At 43.0% G+C, this 17787-nt stretch overlaps 1 protein-coding gene across 1 annotated transcript in view; it reads left to right on the top strand.

Annotated features, from left to right (window-relative positions):
• The window catches only part of DOK5 (docking protein 5), a 140346-nt gene that overhangs the window by 95845 nt on the left and 26714 nt on the right, over positions 1 to 17787 (top strand). The window contains exon 6 of the mRNA XM_081256541.1: positions 10236 to 10371. Coding sequence (XP_081112667.1) covers positions 10236 to 10371 — 136 coding nt within the window. The remainder of the gene's footprint in view (positions 1 to 10235; positions 10372 to 17787) is intronic.

Genomic DNA, 17787 nt, shown 5'->3' with positions numbered 1-17787 from the left:
CACAGTAGCCATTCTAACAGGTATGAGGTGATATTTCATTGTGGGTTTGATTTCCCTGATGGTTAGTGATGTGGGGCATTTTTCGTATACCTGTTGGCTATTTGCGTGGTGTGACCATCTTTTCGTAGGTGACGGCCCACTAGTGTATGTGACCACTTTATATATGACAGTACCTCAGAATTCTAGTAAAGGACTAGTAAAAAGTGAATCATGCCTTCTTTCGTCACATTCCCTGAGTGTACCCTGAGAGCCTGGCGTGGTTCCAAGCACTATGTATGTAGCAATAAATAAAACATACATGTGTTCTGTTGTTATGAAACTTACTCTCTAGAGGAGAGGGGATACAGACTATAACAAACATTAAGAAAAAGTACAACAGATGTTAGAATGTGTAAGTGCCACAGTGAAGAATAAAGGTGTTCGATAGAAAGTGTCAAAGGAGGGGTGCAGTTTTAAATAGAGTGAGCAGGACTGGGTTTGCTAGGTCGGTGATGTATGAACAAAGACCTGAAAGAGGGGAGAGAGTGAGCCACGTAGGAATCTGGAGGAAGAGCATTCTAGCCAGAAGTAGGAGGATGGGAGAAGGTGCCTAGGGGGAAGTGTGTGTATCTGGAAAGCAGAGCATAAAGTAGAGCCAGGAGGCCGGTGAGACTGGAGCAGAAAACGTGAGGGGGAAGTGATGCATGTTAGAGGTGGAGATGCGACGGGGTCAGGCCACGTGGGGCTTGACGGACATTGTAAAGAATTTGGCTTTTAGTCTCAGTCAGACGGGAGCCACTGGGGGCTGCATGGTTGGACAACTACACGGTTTGAAGGAACAGTCCCCAAGACCTTTCTCACTTCTGACATCAGTTGCAAGTTCAGGGGTTCCCATATCACCTAAGGTTTGGTCATTTGCTAGAATGACTCACAGAATTCACTGAAAGCTACGAAATTCATAGTTACAGTTTATTACAGAGAAGAATACAGATTAACATCAGCCAGGAGAAGAAGTGCCTGGGGTGGGGACTGGAGGAGTAGGTGACATGGAGCTTCTGTTACCCTTTCCCCGTAGGGCCAGGGCATCGTTCCTTTCCTGGTGTCCATGTGTGACAATACAGAGTGTTGCCAACCAGGGAAGCTCCCCGATCCACAGCGTTCAGAGTTTTTACTGGGGCTCCATCACATGCATGATTGATTGGTTCATTGATTGCCCACATGGATGGTCTCAGTCTCCAGGTCCACAGATACCATGTGACCCAAAGCTCATGCTAAATCATATTTGCTGCTCTTTGCCTAGAACCCCAGGCAAACGAAAATGACCTCCCAGGAGCCCATGGCAAAGGCCAGACCTCTTTTTGGACAAGATTAAATTCTTGACTACACAGGGAGTGTTAAGCAAAGAAGTGACATGGTCTGACTTCTCTTTAGACTCTCTCTGGCTAAAGCCAGTTAGAAGGGCATCGTTATGTTCAGAGTAAGGGACAAGGGTGTTTGCAATGATGATGGTAGTGGTGCGTGAACGTGGGCTTAAGTGTTTTGAAGCTAAAGCCCAAAGAACTTACTCACTGATTGGATGTGGGTTAGGGAGAAAGAGAGGGGTTCACGATCCCCCAGGAGTGGCTGCTACTGCAGAGCTTCCTAAATCGGGGGGGCCGGGGAGCTGGGCTGACGATGATCAAACTTCAGCCTTGGACACGTTAACGTCAAGGCTCGTTCAGAGATTTCCCTGAATTGGCTTTTCATTCTGTCAGGGATTCATAAACCTACACATTATATTTGGGTTTAAAAACTGAGATTAGCACTTCATTTGCAACCCGCTCCTTGTAAACTGCTACAGCAGGAAGGATGAGGGAAAATGCGTCCTCGACAGAAGGACTTAGATCTAGCCACAGCTTAAGATGAGAAAGCATAAAAGGAAGAAAAAAAGTCATCTTTCTTTGACTTTGTTTACATGTTAGGTGATTAAGAACAGATGCAAGATGCTTTTATCCTAGCCATGTTATATGGCTTCGGATAGTTAATTTTTTTCCCCATAAACCTTCAAGTCCACAGACAGAAGTGTTCGAATGTGTATCTAAAAAGTGATAATGGGGCTTCCCTGGTGGCGCAGTGGTTGAGAATCTGCCTGCTAATGCAGGGGACACGGGTTCGAGCCCTGGTCTGGGAAGATCCCACATGCCGCGGAGCAACTAAGCCTGTGTGCCACAACTACTGAGCCTGCGCGTCTGGAGCCTGTGCTCCGCAACAAGAGAGGCCATGACAGTGAGAGGCCCGCGCACCGTGATGAAGAGTGGCCCCCGCTTGCCACAACTAGAGAAGGCCCTCGCACAGAAACAAAGACCCAACACAGCCAAAAGTAAAAAAATAATAAATTAATTAAAAGAAGGCTCAACATTTTTAAAGAATGTCTCTTCTCTCCAGATTAATCTACAAATTGAATGCAAATTTTTAAAAAAAGTGATAATGATGGTCTCTGTACACATTTAAGGGAATTGGTCTTAGGAAGCCTGATGACATTGAAGATGAAGCCACAGGAGAAAGGACAGCATGTAACAATGCACACTCGGAATTGGGACCTTTGTCTTCATCCTGATCACTTGGCTCGGAAGCTTTATTAAGGTGTTGCTAACACTCCATGACCAACACCGTGTACTTCCCATAGCTGGAGAAACAAAGCACCCGCTATTTTGCATCATAGTTTTTATTCAATGAAAGCTGATTCTTTTCTTAAAGGGAGACTTTGTCTCCCTGAATTCATAATTCCGTTCTCGAGGAAGAGGATCCTATTACTCTGTTTTCACACGCCCGTGAGCCTCAGACGTGAACGTCCCCCAGCCACACACCTTCCTTTCCCATGCATCTTATTCTTGCTTCCGCACTGTTGTCCCGGGATGCGATCACCCACATTTCCTTCTGGGCAAAGATGTGGCCCTTGTGAAGTTTTCCCCGAGAACCCCATCCTCATTGGCTTTGACATTGTAAAGAGTTCAAATAACAACAACAAATCCTAATTAAATGTTTACTTGATGTCAGATCCTTTGCTAAATATAAAACACGATTTCGGGCCTCCCTGGTGGCGCAGTGGTTGAGAGTCCGCCTGCCGATGCAGGGGATACGGGTTCGTGCCCCGGTCTGGGAGGATCCCACATGCCGCGGAGCGGCTGGGCCCGTGAGCCATGGCCGCTGGGCCTGCGCGTCCAGAGCCTGTGCTCCGCAACGGGAGAGGCCACAGCAGTGAGAGGCCCGCGTACCGCAAAAAGAAAAAAAAAAAAAAAAAAAAAAAAAACACGATTTCCCACCACCTTCTGAGGTTTGGGTGAGTTTATGATTCACATTTGAAATATGAGGCTGCTGAAATTTCAGGAGGTCAAGGAACATGCGCAAGGTCCTGATTCCAGCATCCGAGGGAAATGGGATGGAAATGTATCGTCTCCCACACCACCCAGAGCAGGACTCTGCAAACTGCACCTGGATTTCCCCAAAATGTGAGATGATTTTAGGTGATACAGACATAGTGTTAAATGAATGTGACTCTTACAGTGATGAAGTTATTTTCTTTTCAATTACCTTTTTTGATCTTTTTGATTAAATTATACAGAAACATTTCAGTGGGCATGCTGGCATGTCTTAAACACTGGAATCGTCTAACACTTTCTCATTTACCTGTGTTACTGAGAAGTAAGCAAACTTCCAGCTTGTATCTTTGACAAGAGGACCTAGACAGAGTTTAATGACTTACTAACTCTATTTTCATTGTATTTATGTACATATCTGCTTTCAATTTATGGCAGAGCATACTGGCTTATGATATGGATTTGATGATTCCATTTACAACACATTTGTTTAAGAGGGGAAAAAAAGCAAGTTGATTAAAAATATTAAATAGGTGACACAAAGGTTTGACAAACAAATGAAAGTTGTGTGTGAATGACTGATGTTCACAGAGCTGTCCCCTGCTCAGAAGCCTGGATGGCACATCCAGTGGGGTCTCATGTTGATTCCATATCTCGCTCTACTGGTTGCAGCAAAGCCCAGGCAAACAGCCTCACCTGACAGCCTAGATTGGCCTGATCTTCAGCCAGTACACACACACACACACACACACACACACACACACACACACACACACACAGCACTAGCAAAGTCAACCGCCATCTCTTCTCAAGTTGAGATCAACCAGGCAGCAATGCCAGTAATTGGAACACGCAGGACAAAGCAGACCCACTAGTGCAGGGTGCATTCTTTACCCCAACCTGAGCACAGTCTGCAGTGAGGCAGACTCCCCTGAGCCCAGAAGCTGCCTGTGTGCAGCCTCTTTTCCATTTAAGCGTAAGTCAGGTGCTCCGTCATCCCCGTCATTTGGATCTATTTCAGTGATTCTTAGCTGGGGGCATTTTGCCACCCAAGAAACAGTTATCAATGTCACAACTAGGGGACGCCACTGGCGTCCAGTGGGTAGAAACCAGAGATGCTGCTAAACATCCTACAGTGTGCAGGGCAGTCCCCACAACAAAGGATGATCTGGCCATCCAGGTATTGCTGATATTAGTTGTGCCAATGGAGAGAGAACCCCTGTTCAGATTACACGCTCCTGACAGACTTCTCTCCTCTCCAGATTTTTCTTCAAGATGGAGCTACTAGATCCCATGTGGTTAAGCCTCTTGTTTACTTCATTTGTGTTTCTGTGTGTGTGCTTTCTTGGGCATCGCTGCGGCCACGGGGAGGGGTTCTACTCCGTTTCCTCACCTTACTTTCACAGACAGAAGAATATCAACATTCTGCAGGGTTTTACTCCTAGTTTTGTATCCCTCTCTGCAAGGTGCTTCTGACCTGTTTCTCCCAGGTTTTTGGCTGACTGATTTTCTTTTTTGCTGTCTAGTGCAAACCCACCTCTCTTCCCAAGTATATCTTTCCTTTCTTGATTGTTCCTCTGACCTGTAATGGCTCACTCTACCATTATATTATCTTTGAACCCATTCGCATATGTAGATCTTGTCTAACCAAACAAATTGTAAACTCCTCAAAGACAAAGCCTGTGCCTTTACCTTTGTTTACATCCATTGCAGCCGCTCTTATGATTTGCCTAATATTAGTGTGACAAGTACCGCATTCTTTCAGTTATAATATATAATCGTCAAAGTGAAAAATCAATACTGATCTAATAACCCCTATGACAGGGATGGAGAGAAGAAAAGATTATCTTAAATATACACGTTGAGGGTAAGATATATTCTGCTTTTAGCAATGTTTAAATATCCTAAAGACACACACATACACATGTACACACGCACATGCACAAAATACATCTTGAAAGTGAGGAACTGTTGAGTCGATTGGCTTTCTAACTTCATAAGTTTGCTTATTAATACTGTCCTCCGTGAGGTCATTTATTTTGGTCTTCATAATTTCAATTCTGTTCGTATTTTTCTAATAAACTATGTTGGTGTGGAATGTCATCGTCAAAAGGAAGGAACAAAGATTAGAAAGTTGGGTGTTCATTGCCAGTGCAAGCTGTTGCATCCAGGTGGTGACTTGGAGATAGCGAAGAGCATTGTTTCAGAGCCCTTGTGGGTCGCGGCATGCGGGCCGCCCCTCTCCCCGCCCTCTCTCCGACGTGTCATCTGGTCTCTTGACTACGTCCCACCTCAAGGCATTCTGTGTGCAGTGGTTTCTGTCGCACTGTTCTTCCTGCTTCCTCATCCAAACCACTTCCCTCCCCACGGTGGCTCAGTGACCCCTCAGTTTAAATAAAACTTGCTCAAGGAAGCCTGGGTCAAGTTCTCAGTCACTCCTTTCCTAGCCCTGTCTGCTGTTTCCTAATCTATTCTACAGTTATTTATTGGACACTAAATATAGGCCAAGTCCTGTGCTGGGCCCTGGTGGAAAAGCTGTGAATAAATTAGAAAAGTCTCTGTCCACGTGGAGCTTACATTGCAGTGAAATAATGGAAGTGCACATTATTTGAAGATGTGCTTTGTGCATTCTGAGTATCATATTTAATACTTTTAATAAATCTAGATGACAGTTATTATCATTATATTTATTTTACAGATGGATATGCAGGCTTAGGGAAGTTAACTAACGTGTACCAGGCACAAAGCTGGTAAGGGGCAATCCCAGACAGGCGGTCTGGAGCCCAAGGCTGTACCTTTACCAAGCCTTTTATTCCATGCTACCTTGGTACATGCTTACTGTGTGCATGAATGAATGAATTTCCCAATACTTTCTGAGCTCTTGGTTTTCTTATGGCTTCTTAACTAATTGCATAATCCATGGTTTGGAGTGACAGGCATATTGTTTAGGCAAAGTAGTTACTGAGAAATTCAAAGCTATATGTGCATCTATATGGCCACAAAGCTCTAATATCTGAATCCTTATCTTCACAAAGGACATAGGAAAGGCCCAACTTAAACTCATTATTTTTCTTCCTCTGGGTTTCCATCCACTGGTTCTGTTAGCATAAGGCCATCAGGAAAGAGGCTTGGGGCATTTGGGACGGCTTCGGTTGCTAGAAGTGTCCAAGGTCAAAGTCAGTGGATAAAGAGAAAGCAAGGAATCGGGACCATTAAGAGTCAAGACTTCAAGGGAACTCACTGCCAGTTCGGTGGTTAGGACTCAGTGCTTTCACTGCCGTGGGCCCGGGTTCAATCCCTGGTTGGGGAACTAAGATCCTGCAAGCTGCATGGTGTGGCCAAAAAGAAAAACGTCAAGACTGTGTATTTGCAAGTCTGTGATAGATGAACCCATTAGAACGTCTTTGCTCTGTGTTGTGTTTTCTCCAGACATGTGAAGCAGACGTAGCCATATTAGGTTATGTAAGATCATTACCCCTTTGATGTGCTTTTCTTCTGACTTCCTTTCCTTTCCTTTCCTTTTTTCTTTTTTTCCCTATTTTCTTCTTACTTGCCTTGGGAAGTTGGCCCATTATATTATTTTGCCAAAGACCTCTAATAACATTTTAAATGGCTTGTAAAGCTGCTTATGAAACAGCACCAGGGACTTCCCTGCTGGCGTGGTAGTTAAGAATCCACCTGCCAATGCAGGGGACAAGGGTTCAAGCCCTGGTCCGGGAGGATCCAACATGCCGCAGAACAACTAAGCCTGTGCGCCACAACTACTGAGCCCGTGAGCCACAGCTACTGAAGCCTGCACACCTAGAGCCTATGCTCCGCAACAAGAGAAGCCACCGCAATGAGAAGCCCGCACACTGCAATGAAGAATAGCCCCCGCTCGACACAACTAGAGAAAGCCCGCGTGCAGCAATGAAGACCCAACGCAGCCAAAAATAAATAACTAAATAAATTTATAGAAACAGCACCAAACAAGTCTGTTTGGTTGAGGGGCATGGATGAAATAAAAGAACTTGTGGGTAGAGGTTAGAAGAGACTGTATGGAAGAGCATCTGAGGTCAATTTTTGTACATTATCCACGCTTTCTGGGTCACTGCTGTCCCACTGAAGGGCATATACCTTTGAACAGTATGGATGAAAGTCCCAACAATTAGGCAAACCAAAGGCCTAATTCCTGTTCTGTTTAGAGCTCTTTAGTGCATGTTTGTGCCTTTAATGCAAACTGGTGGCCTCTTGGCCAGATCTGGTCCTTAGAGGCATTTTGGCTCCCACAGCTTAAACAAAAAAAACCAAAGGAAAAAGTTGCCAACATTAAAAATTCAGGTTATTTCATATAAAAATCAAAATTTGATTTCTCTTAGACAATCAGAAGTGTGGCTACATTGGGCTCGTATCTCCCCATTTAAATGTGACCAGGGCTGACTGGTGGCTGGTGTCCATTAGCTACGCTCCCTCTGTGTGGCTGTGTGTTGTAGGGGTCTGAGCATCTTTATCCATTCACATTCTTTGTCTGAACCCTGATGGAATTTGAGGTTGTGACTCCTGGTTCTTTTTGTAAGTGGTAAGTGTATATGTGTGAGTGTGTGTATGTGTAAGTGTGTGTATGTGTGTGAGTGTCTGTGTCTTTCAGATCCTTAGGTGGAGGCAGGGGAAGTCTGTGTACTTTCAAGAAGAATACTTGACACTCTGTTTTGATTTAGTTTGTTTCTGATCACAGTAATTATTTAGAGAGTCAAATGTCATTAAAGGATGGTTGTGGCTTCGTTATGTTAACCAAAAGCAGACACTGGATAAAAGAGTGATTTTCAAAGAGTAGGTTTCACCAGTTAGTGAGTCATAATGTAAATTAAGCACTTCACCACTTGTATTAAAAAATATAACAGAAAATATTAACATATTATAAATTGATGATAGATAAATAGCTAAATAATAACTAGGTGATAGATAAATAGATCAACAGATGTACTAGGTCACAATCTAAGCTATATTTATAACTGTGGGTTGCCGTTACAAAAACCTTAAAAGCCACTAGATTGTCAAGTTTTAGAAACACAGCTGCAGGGTTTGCTATGAATCAATTATCCTACAAATGTTTCCCAGTAACAGGTGCCTTCATCCTGTCTGGAACCAAGGTTGGCATCTAAGTAAGTAAAAATGACCTCTGCCCTAGAGGAAACAGAAGACCACTTCTTCCTCTTAAACAGTTGATTGAGGTTACCCTCCTCTTAACAAATTATATTTCCGTATTTGATGGGAAAAAAAGAGGTGTGAAAAAATTAAAACCTTGCGGAATTAGGTGCCAAGTAACAGAGTCAAATTTGTATGGTGGATCAAATAAAGAGGGGATAGCAGTGAGGACTGAAGTATTTTAGGAAGTCTTCAGGAAGGAAATGGGACTTGAGTAAATATGCTTTGAATTTTAGTTTTTAGTTCTTCCTTGGATTAGGATGACTTAATAATTAAAATCACATGATCAACCTCATAAGCTAGTTCTTTATATTAGCTGGTTGAAAGAGCCTTCTAGTTTTTCTCTTTCTTCTTACATGGTCCATATTAGTGAAATTCAAGCGAGGCAGGTTTTGACCAATTAACATATGCTATGCTATATGTGCTGAAAATTGCCATATGGCCGTGGTATTGAGCCAACTGTGGAAAATAAGGATAAGTCTTCCTTTTTGCACTAACTGCATAGACTGGAATAGATAAAATATTTAACAGGTTTGGGTTGAAAATGTGCTTGGTTTCCATGCTGTGTTAAAAAGTTCTTTAGATGTGAGCCTCTAGATGTGAGCAAAACTCAGGCATTAAGGCCAGTATTCAGTTTTTCAGCAAGAGATTCTGAGGTGAAAGGAGTGGAATTGTATTTTAGAATAATTAAGTAATTATTAATAGTTACAAATAATGTAAAAATTAAATATTCTTTAAAACAAAAACAACCTCTTAGTTTATCTTTGATACATGTATATATCAAAATCAGAACTTTAAAAAATATCCTTTTAAAAATTATCCTTGATAATAGGATTTTGTCCAAGTCTTTAAAAATATTTAGAGTAATTAAATATATTTATTGATTATATATAACACACTATACATATATATATACACATATATGTATGTATGTGTGTCTGTGTGTGTATATATAGTAGTTAAAACACAATTATTTGGTTCTTGCCTAATTATGTGTACCTATCTTCCGTTATTAATATAATTCATTTTTTTAACAGTCTGAGGTAGAAATGATCCTCTTCTTAATCCTTAACATTAATGTTGAAACCCATCTAGCTTTCCTTGAGTAACTTCTCTTATGTTCCACACATTAATTCAGCAAAGTTAGGTTCATTTAAAAAAAAACCTCTTAGCTGTGTTTGGTTCATCTCATGGAGTGAACACCTAGAGTAAAATCTGATCTGTGATTTGGGAAAGCATAGTTGCCTTTGGGAATGAAGTCATTCTTCAAGCCATTGTCTGTAAGGAAGCTTAGGACAGAATCTGAAAGTCATAGAATCCTTCTTTTACCTCTGAGCTACATGGCGCCGTTTCTGATGAGTTTCTGATTCGTGGACTGGGATGGGAAGGCCGTAGCACAGGTGTCCTCTTTGAGAGTCTTACAGGAAGTAGAGGGATTATACTAAGAATCCAGAAACAGCTTGTTAACCTTCTATGACAAAACCTTTAGGACAAAAAACATTGGGCACCGTGTTGGCTTAGAGTGATTGGTTCCCTGTCCTTATTAATATCAATTCATCGAACACTTTGATTCTAGTTAACTCTGTTTAGCACATATGAACAAGAATCCTAATCTCATACAAAATAAATGAGCCTTGTATCAGACTATTCTAGGCTTTAGGTGTATTGAACTTGTAGGAGCTGGTTTTCAGAAGCTCTCTGTCTTTGTTTTCACAGGATGTGTGAGACTGGTGAAGGGCTGTTTATCTTTCAAACGCGAGATGGGGAGGCCATCTACCAGAAAGTCCACTCTGCTGCCTTGGCCATAGCCGAGCAGCACGAGCGCTTGCTACAGAGCGTGAAAAATTCAATGGTACGTGTGGAATTTCTTGCTTATGACCCAGTGTACGCCTCTGTAGAATTCAGTCTTGGAATCTTTGTGCTGAAAATATGGTCAGTATATTTTTGGGCAGAAAATTTACTCCTGTACTCAGCAATGTAGTTCTTGGATTACATGCCATCCTTGGAAAGCTCCAAAAGGCCACCTGGTAACACAGTAACTATACACCGCCTCATCATCTGCTTACCCAGTTTGTGCCTCAGTTATTACCTGTGTGTTTAATCAGTGTGGGCTCCTACAACAAAATACCATAGACTGAGTGAGTTATAAAAAACAAATTTATTTATTTCTCACTGGGAGGTTGGGAAGTCCAAGATCAAGGTGCCGGCGGATTCTGGTGGGACCTGCTTCCCGGTTCATGGATGGCTGTCTTTTCACTGTGTCTCATATGGCAGAAAGGGTGAGAGATCTCTGTGGGGTCTCTTTTGTAAGAGCGCTAATGCCATTCATGAGGGCTCTGCCCTCATGACCTAAGCATCTCCCATAGGCCCTACCTTCTAATGCCATCACTTTGGGGGTTAAGATTTGAGCATATGAATTTGGGGGTGGGGGACACAATATTTAGTCCATTGCAGTGTGTGTGTATGTACATTAAAATCAATTTGGATATGTATGGACATCTATAGACACAGCTACGTGGGTTATCTATCTATAGATATATATAATATTCTTAACTGTAGCAGAAGTTGTCATTTCAAATGTCAGCAGAGGTCAGAGAGAAAATGAAGGTGAGAGAAGAGGGCTGAGAGGAAACTGGGGTGAAATATCAAAAGCTGAAGACCAGACAACTGTCGACATGAGATCGTGGTTTCCGTGTAGGAGAGTTCTTGATTTTTTCCAGATAAGTCAAGAATTTGACTGTTTATAGTCTTCCCGTTTGTAACTGTTGGAAATTAATTCCAGCTGAAACCAACAACAAAAACCAGTAATGCTTTGTGGGACAAAGGAAACCTACCTGTAAGACTTCATCCTGCCCACAGCCATGCATTTGCCATCTCTAGTGGATAAACCTTCATAGTCATCAATGTATAAAAACACTGCAAACACAAATACACATGAGCGTATGTAAAGGCTCTCTCAAAACCCCTCCTCTTTTCATTGCTTAGTGCCAGGGACTGTGCATTGTACAGACAATTATGATTCATGAGTTTCTTCTTTAAGAACAGTAAATTTACAAAATCCGAAATGAATGTACACCAGTTAAATAATGCAAATCATACAGTGTGGCTGCAAATACATGCATAGAGATTCACATCTGGAAAGAAATCTTCAAAACCAAAAGGAACTGGGTTGGCATGGTAAGGTTAGGGCCGTTTGAAAAGTTATGATTTAACCATGTGGGGTGGTTGGATTTAAAGATGGGAAAAACATGTAGTATGATCTATCCCAAAGCATCCCCAGATTATTCCCGAACGACTTGTGCATGCAGCGCTCTGGGATTTTAGAGCAGGGATCGGCAAAACTTTAGTAAAGGGCGAGATAGTAATATTTTAGGCTTTGTGGTCAAAGATGGTTTCTGCTGCAACTGTTTAACTTTGCCATTGTAAAGCAAAAGCGAGCAAAAGCAGAGGAGGAGGGAGGGAGGAGAATTCAAGTTGTTTTGAATTTACAGGGCAATGTCATTGCATTAAAGTTGTGAGCTCCACAAGATGCCTTTAAAGGTCTGAAGAAGTTTTTTTAAGGTTACCTTTTTGTAAAGCCATCGAATAGCATACATTGTTATCTACTTGAAAAGCAGGTTCTGCACGCACATGTTTTTCCATTTACAGCCTCCTCATTACTTCCACTAAAAATTAATCAGGAGTATGAGTAATTCGTTCAGATCATCCTTTTGCAGATTTAACTGGAATATAATGTTGTTTGCTCTTAATTTGCTGTATGCTTAACAAGCTCTATAAAATGAATGATTTTAAAAGTAAACACATCCTGTTTTAGATGGAAATGAGTAAGCTTCAAAACAGGATCTGAATCTCAAGGAAGTTAAACTGGGGATTGTGAAATGCTTAAAAATCAACATCCTTCAATCCATCTTTGATTAGGGGAGAAAAGAGATACTGTACTAAAATGAAACAAATGAGGTGATACTAAAACCCCTAAGTTAGAGTTTTGCATTTTCTGGTCCCTGGGAGTGGATCCACACGGATTGGCTCTATTCTTGACTAGGAATTGCCTTTATGCCACTACTGGCTTGCTTCTCTGAGATGGTCAAGGTCACGAATGGAGAAAGATGGTGAAGCTGACCTCATTATTAGGAAACCCTAACCCACTGTTAGCTGCCACTAACTCCCAAGACAGAATGCTTCACTGTGGAATGCATGACAGTTTGAAGTTGCAGCCTTGAGTGAAGGGGTTTGGATCAGACTTAAGACCTTGAATCCCAGAAGTCAGAAAGAGGAGACTTGTGGGTTAGATAGTAATAATAACTTTTATTTTATTATCATCATCATTGTCGTCATTATTGCGATAGGCTGAACAATAGCTCCCCCAAATCTTTCCTACCTTAATCCCTGGAACCTGTGAACATTACCTTATATGGCAAAAGGGACTTTGCAGATGTGATTAAGTTAAAGCTCTTGAGATGGGGAGATTGTCCTGGATTATCCAGGTGGGCCCGGTGTCATCACAAGGTCCTTGTAAGAAGGAAGCCGGGGGAGTGAGAGCCAGACAGAAGGTGATGTGGCGATGGAAGCAGAGGGACAGACAGATTTTTGAAGGGTCTGTGCTGATGGTTTGAAGGTAGAAAGAGATGTGACCCAAAGGATATAGGTGTCCTCTAGAAACTGGAAAAAGCAAGGAAATGGATTCTCCCCTGGAACCTCCAAAAGGAATCAGCCCAGCTGACACCTTGACTTTAGCACAGTGAATCTGATTTCAGACTTCTGGCCTCCAGAGCCGTAAGGGGATAAATTTGTGTGGTTGTACACCACCAGTGTTGTGGGAATTTGTTACAACAGCTATAGGTGACGAATACAATAATAATACCAAAGATAATAAAAATGTATCGTGTCTCTACTCTGTAGTAGACAATATTTTAAGGACTTTGTGTGTACTTTCTAACCCTCCCAATGACCCTTGGATGGAGGGCCCAGCACCACCAGCTTGGAAGTAGTGGGGCTCCAATTTGGAGCAGGTGTGCTGGATAACCCCACTTTATACTTTATCTCGGAATCAAACCCCTAGACACGTTTTCTTTGCCCTGCATGAGATCAGGTCACTGCTGTTCTAAAAATTCCAAATTAATGGCTGACATTTAAAAGTTAAGAGGTTTCACATAAAACTCAGATTTCTGTAATATCTTAAAAAGTGAAAAGGCCACACTGATCTCACACCCCAATGTGGCAACCATCGGATATGCCTGGTGGTGCCTTCCCTCTTTAGTTAGAATGGGAATGGATCTTCAGTTCTCTGCAGCCCCTACCACTCTCCATTGTCTCTCAGCAAGTGGTCCTTCCCTGGGCATTTGACCTGGGCCACAGCTTCAGATTCTCACAAGGCTGAGATACTCTAGTCTCATCTTAAGGTTAGACTGGGGAACGACCCACTCACAAGCTCACAGTGGCTGTTAGTGGAAGTTAGTTCCTTGGGGCTGCAGGATCAAGGGCCTCAGTTTCTTGTTGGCTAGTGGATGGAGACCATCCTTAGCTCCCAGGGACCACCCTCAGCTTCTTGTCATGTGGGCTTCCCAACATAGCCACTTGCTTCATCAAAGCCAGCAAGACTCTTCTTGCAAAATGGGGGCCATAGGGCTTCCCTGGTGGCGCAGTGGTTGAGAGTCCGCCTGCCGATGCAGGGGATACGGGTTCGTGCCCCGGTCCGGGAAGATCCCACATGCCACAGAGCGGCTGGGCCTGTGAGCCATGGCCGCTGAGCCTGCGCGTCCGGAGCCTGTGCTCCGCAACGGGAGAGGCCATAGCAGTGAGAGGCCCGCGTACAGCCAAAAAAAAAAAAAATAGGGGCCACAATCCTATGTATCCTAACCATGGTCGTGATATCCCATCATTCCGTCATAGGCTGTTGGTTGGAAGTAAGTCACAAGTCCTTCCCACGGTCACGAGAGGGAGGGGACCACACAAGGGTGTGTGTGCACTTAGAGGAGGAGATCGGGGCCACCTTAGTGTCTGTCCCCATACCATGCAAACTTCTGGAATAATGTTTATTTAGTGCTTTGATTTTACCTTTTAAGTATGTTTCCTGCTTTATGATGTGTTGCTAATAATGCCATTTATTTGTGAAGCATCTGCTAAATGCCAGGCTCTTTGGCAACGACAACCATACCACTTATCAAGCCAGGCACTTTACTCGCTTTTTCTCTAATCACCACGATATCTCTGTGAAGTAGACTTATTCATTCGTTCTCATTTATTAGTTCATTCAAATATGTTTATTGCGGACGTAATATGCTGTTATGTGCTGTAGGATATAACGGTAATTGACAGGTAAAGCCCATGATCCCATGGGTCTTATAATTCAAGGAAGTATTATTCATGACGCTTGACCTGGAAGGAATCACTCTCCACATCTTATAGATGAGAAAACAGTTGCTCACAGTGGTTAAGTCACTTGCCCACAGCCATAGAGCTCATTACTGTTGGAGCCAGAAATGCAGGATCCTTTTATTTGGTTCCTAAACCTCTACCTCTGGCCACAATGCCTTACTCCCCAGAAGGGTTTTAAAGCCCTTCTGTTTCTCTTATATCCGCACTGAGAACTGTCTTAGCATTTTCAAATTACCCTGAATATCAAAGTACCTTTCAGAAATACACATCAACTCAGAGTATATGTTTAAAAATTACTGTTATAAGAAATCTCGTTTCTTTTGGTACTTTTGGGACCAGGTAGCAATCATGTTTCTCATAATTCTTGCCCCACCTCCTCTCTTTTTAAATTCAGTGAATTATGATTCATTCTAAATAGGGTGTAGAAGAGGGTGGGCGGGCCTGGGGTATTAGGGGAAGGACTAACTGTTGAATGAGATGGAGCCGCAGGAACTCATTTGCTCACGAGCTGCCAGCTGCCTTGCTGGAGCAGCTACAGGGAAACTCTGCCGGGACAGTTTGGGACTCCCCCGAGCAGCCAGCTATTTTTGCCACCTTGGAGATCAGTGTCTATAACAGAGTCTAATTTTGGAACAAGGAGTGGCAGTGTGGAGATGTTCCTCATTCCACGACCGGGCCTGTCATTTTCAGAATTTCCTTCAAGGCGAGAGTGACAAGGTGGAGAATGGTGGCAATTTAGCAGCTCCCTTGGGGGCTGCAGGGCCGGGCTCCTCTGGGGGTGACATTCAGGCCCCAGGGTGACGTCTCCCCCATCCTCTGCAGTCCTGACCGTGCTCCCACGTTTGAGAGTTTAATCTGAGCTCTTTCTGTGTCCCCTCTTTTTTGTTGTTGTTTAATTGATTTGCTTCCAGACTTAGTTTTGCAAATAAATTTTTTTAATGAATTTGTAGAATTCAAGTGGAACTCTTCTACAGTTTTGCAAACCAAAGTAATTTATATTCAACCTAATTAAAAAAATGATAGTCTAAGGCTTCCCTGGTGGCGCAGTGGTTGAGAGTCCACCTGCCGATGCAGGGGACACGGGTTCGTGTCCCAGTCCGGGAAGATCCCACATGCCGCAGAGCGGCTGGGCCCGTGAGCCATGGCCGCTGAGCCTGCGCGTCCGGAGCCTGTGCTCCGCAACGGGAGAGGCCACAGCAGTGAGAGGCCCGCGTACCGAAAAGAAAAAAAAAAGATAGTCTACACTTTTTTTTTTCATGTAGAGGGCATCGAAGAAAGCATAGAATCAATTTCACTACTACTCACACCGAAAAAGACCCACACCTGCTGGGATTTTATGTGTAGAAAGTCTTCTCACAACTCTGTCCGCACTCATCCACCCACAAAAAATCAGTTTTTACCTCTTCTTCTGTTTATGAGCTCTAGTTAATTGCGTTAACTTACAGATTTTTTTTTTTTTTTAGTGTACTACTTAAAGCAGTTATCAACTTTTTTTCACTCCTGAATATCCACTCCCTTTTCATAGCCTGGTATATTATTTATAATTCAAAAATCTTTTACTGAACATCTATCTCCTGCTTGCAAAGTAGATCTTTGCAAAGATGTAAAAAAAATTTTTTTGCATCTTTAAAGGAGCTTGAAATTTAGATAAGAAGTTATGATTTAAACCCTTCAAAACATGCAACAGTATAATCCTGTGATTCAATTTGCTCTGGTGCCCTTTAGAGGGCAATTTGTCCCTGTTGATCAAAATTCAATTCACATGTCTCTTTACTCAGCAATAGTACATCTAGGAATTTACTCTAAAAATGTACTACCAGAAGCAAAGTTGATGTGGACACAAATGGAGAGAGTTATTCCTTTTTGCTTACATTCCGCTGTTTTACAAACATTTGCTAAGCCCTGCTGTCCGCAGGGTGCTGGGGAAGTGATTGAAGAAGATGAAGTTCCCGTTCTTGGGGAGCTTGTGTGTAATAGAGACATCACCCAAAGGGGATAATTAGATAAGTTACGGCACATGATGTAACAGGAATTAAGTGAGGCAGCTAAGTAGGGTCACACTTGGTACTATCGAACTTGTGTGAAGCACATGGATGAGGAAGAGGCAGGACAGTAGGCGGAGTCCGACACACTCACACCCACACTCGCAGTCATGCTCACACGTGCTTTGTCAGCACAGAGAGTGAACTTCCGGCGGGATACAAATGTACTGGGTAATGTTGGTTACCTTTGGGGAGCAGGACTGGGGTTTGAGGCTCTGAGAAGGGGCTTTTATACTTCTCTGTCTTTCTCTTCCATTAATTTTTCTTTCTTTCTTTCTTTCTTTTTTTTTTTTGCGGTACGCGGGTCTCCCACTGTTATGGCCTCTCCCGTTGTGGAGCACAGGCTCCGGACACGCAGGCTCAGCGGCCATGGCTCATGGGCCCAGCCGCTCCGTGGCATGTGGGATCCTCCCAGACCGGGGCACGAACCTGCGTCCCCTGCATCGGCAGGCGGACTCTCAACCACTGCGCCATGGGGGAAGCCCTCCATTAATTTTTTAAAAACCGTAGCTACATAATAATATTTACGGGAACAGAAATAGTTGAACTTCTGGCATATGGCAAACTGAATGGATATACTGGTGAGAAAGAGGAAGGATTCTCCCACTTGAATGCATAAAAATGCAGGATAAGAAAGATCGAGTTTTAAAAGCTTGGTAGGGAAGTTTGCAGGTGCTAGAAATGGGGTCTCCATCAAGGGATGAGATCATCTTTTTGGAGAAGTTTGTGCCTGAGCTGAGTTTTCAGATGAACCAGAGTCAGCTGTGCATTACTGTGACTGCTGCTGCTGGAGGTGATAACGAATCTGACATTCATTGAGAACTTACTGTGTGCCAGGCACTCTTCCGAGC

Source organism: Mesoplodon bidens (genome assembly GCF_964165515.1).
Source record: "Mesoplodon bidens genome assembly, chromosome: 15".
Lineage (NCBI taxonomy): Eukaryota > Metazoa > Chordata > Mammalia > Artiodactyla > Ziphiidae > Mesoplodon > Mesoplodon bidens.
The sequence above is the reverse complement of the archived record's forward strand: the minus strand, read 5'-3'. Positions and strand labels throughout refer to the sequence as shown.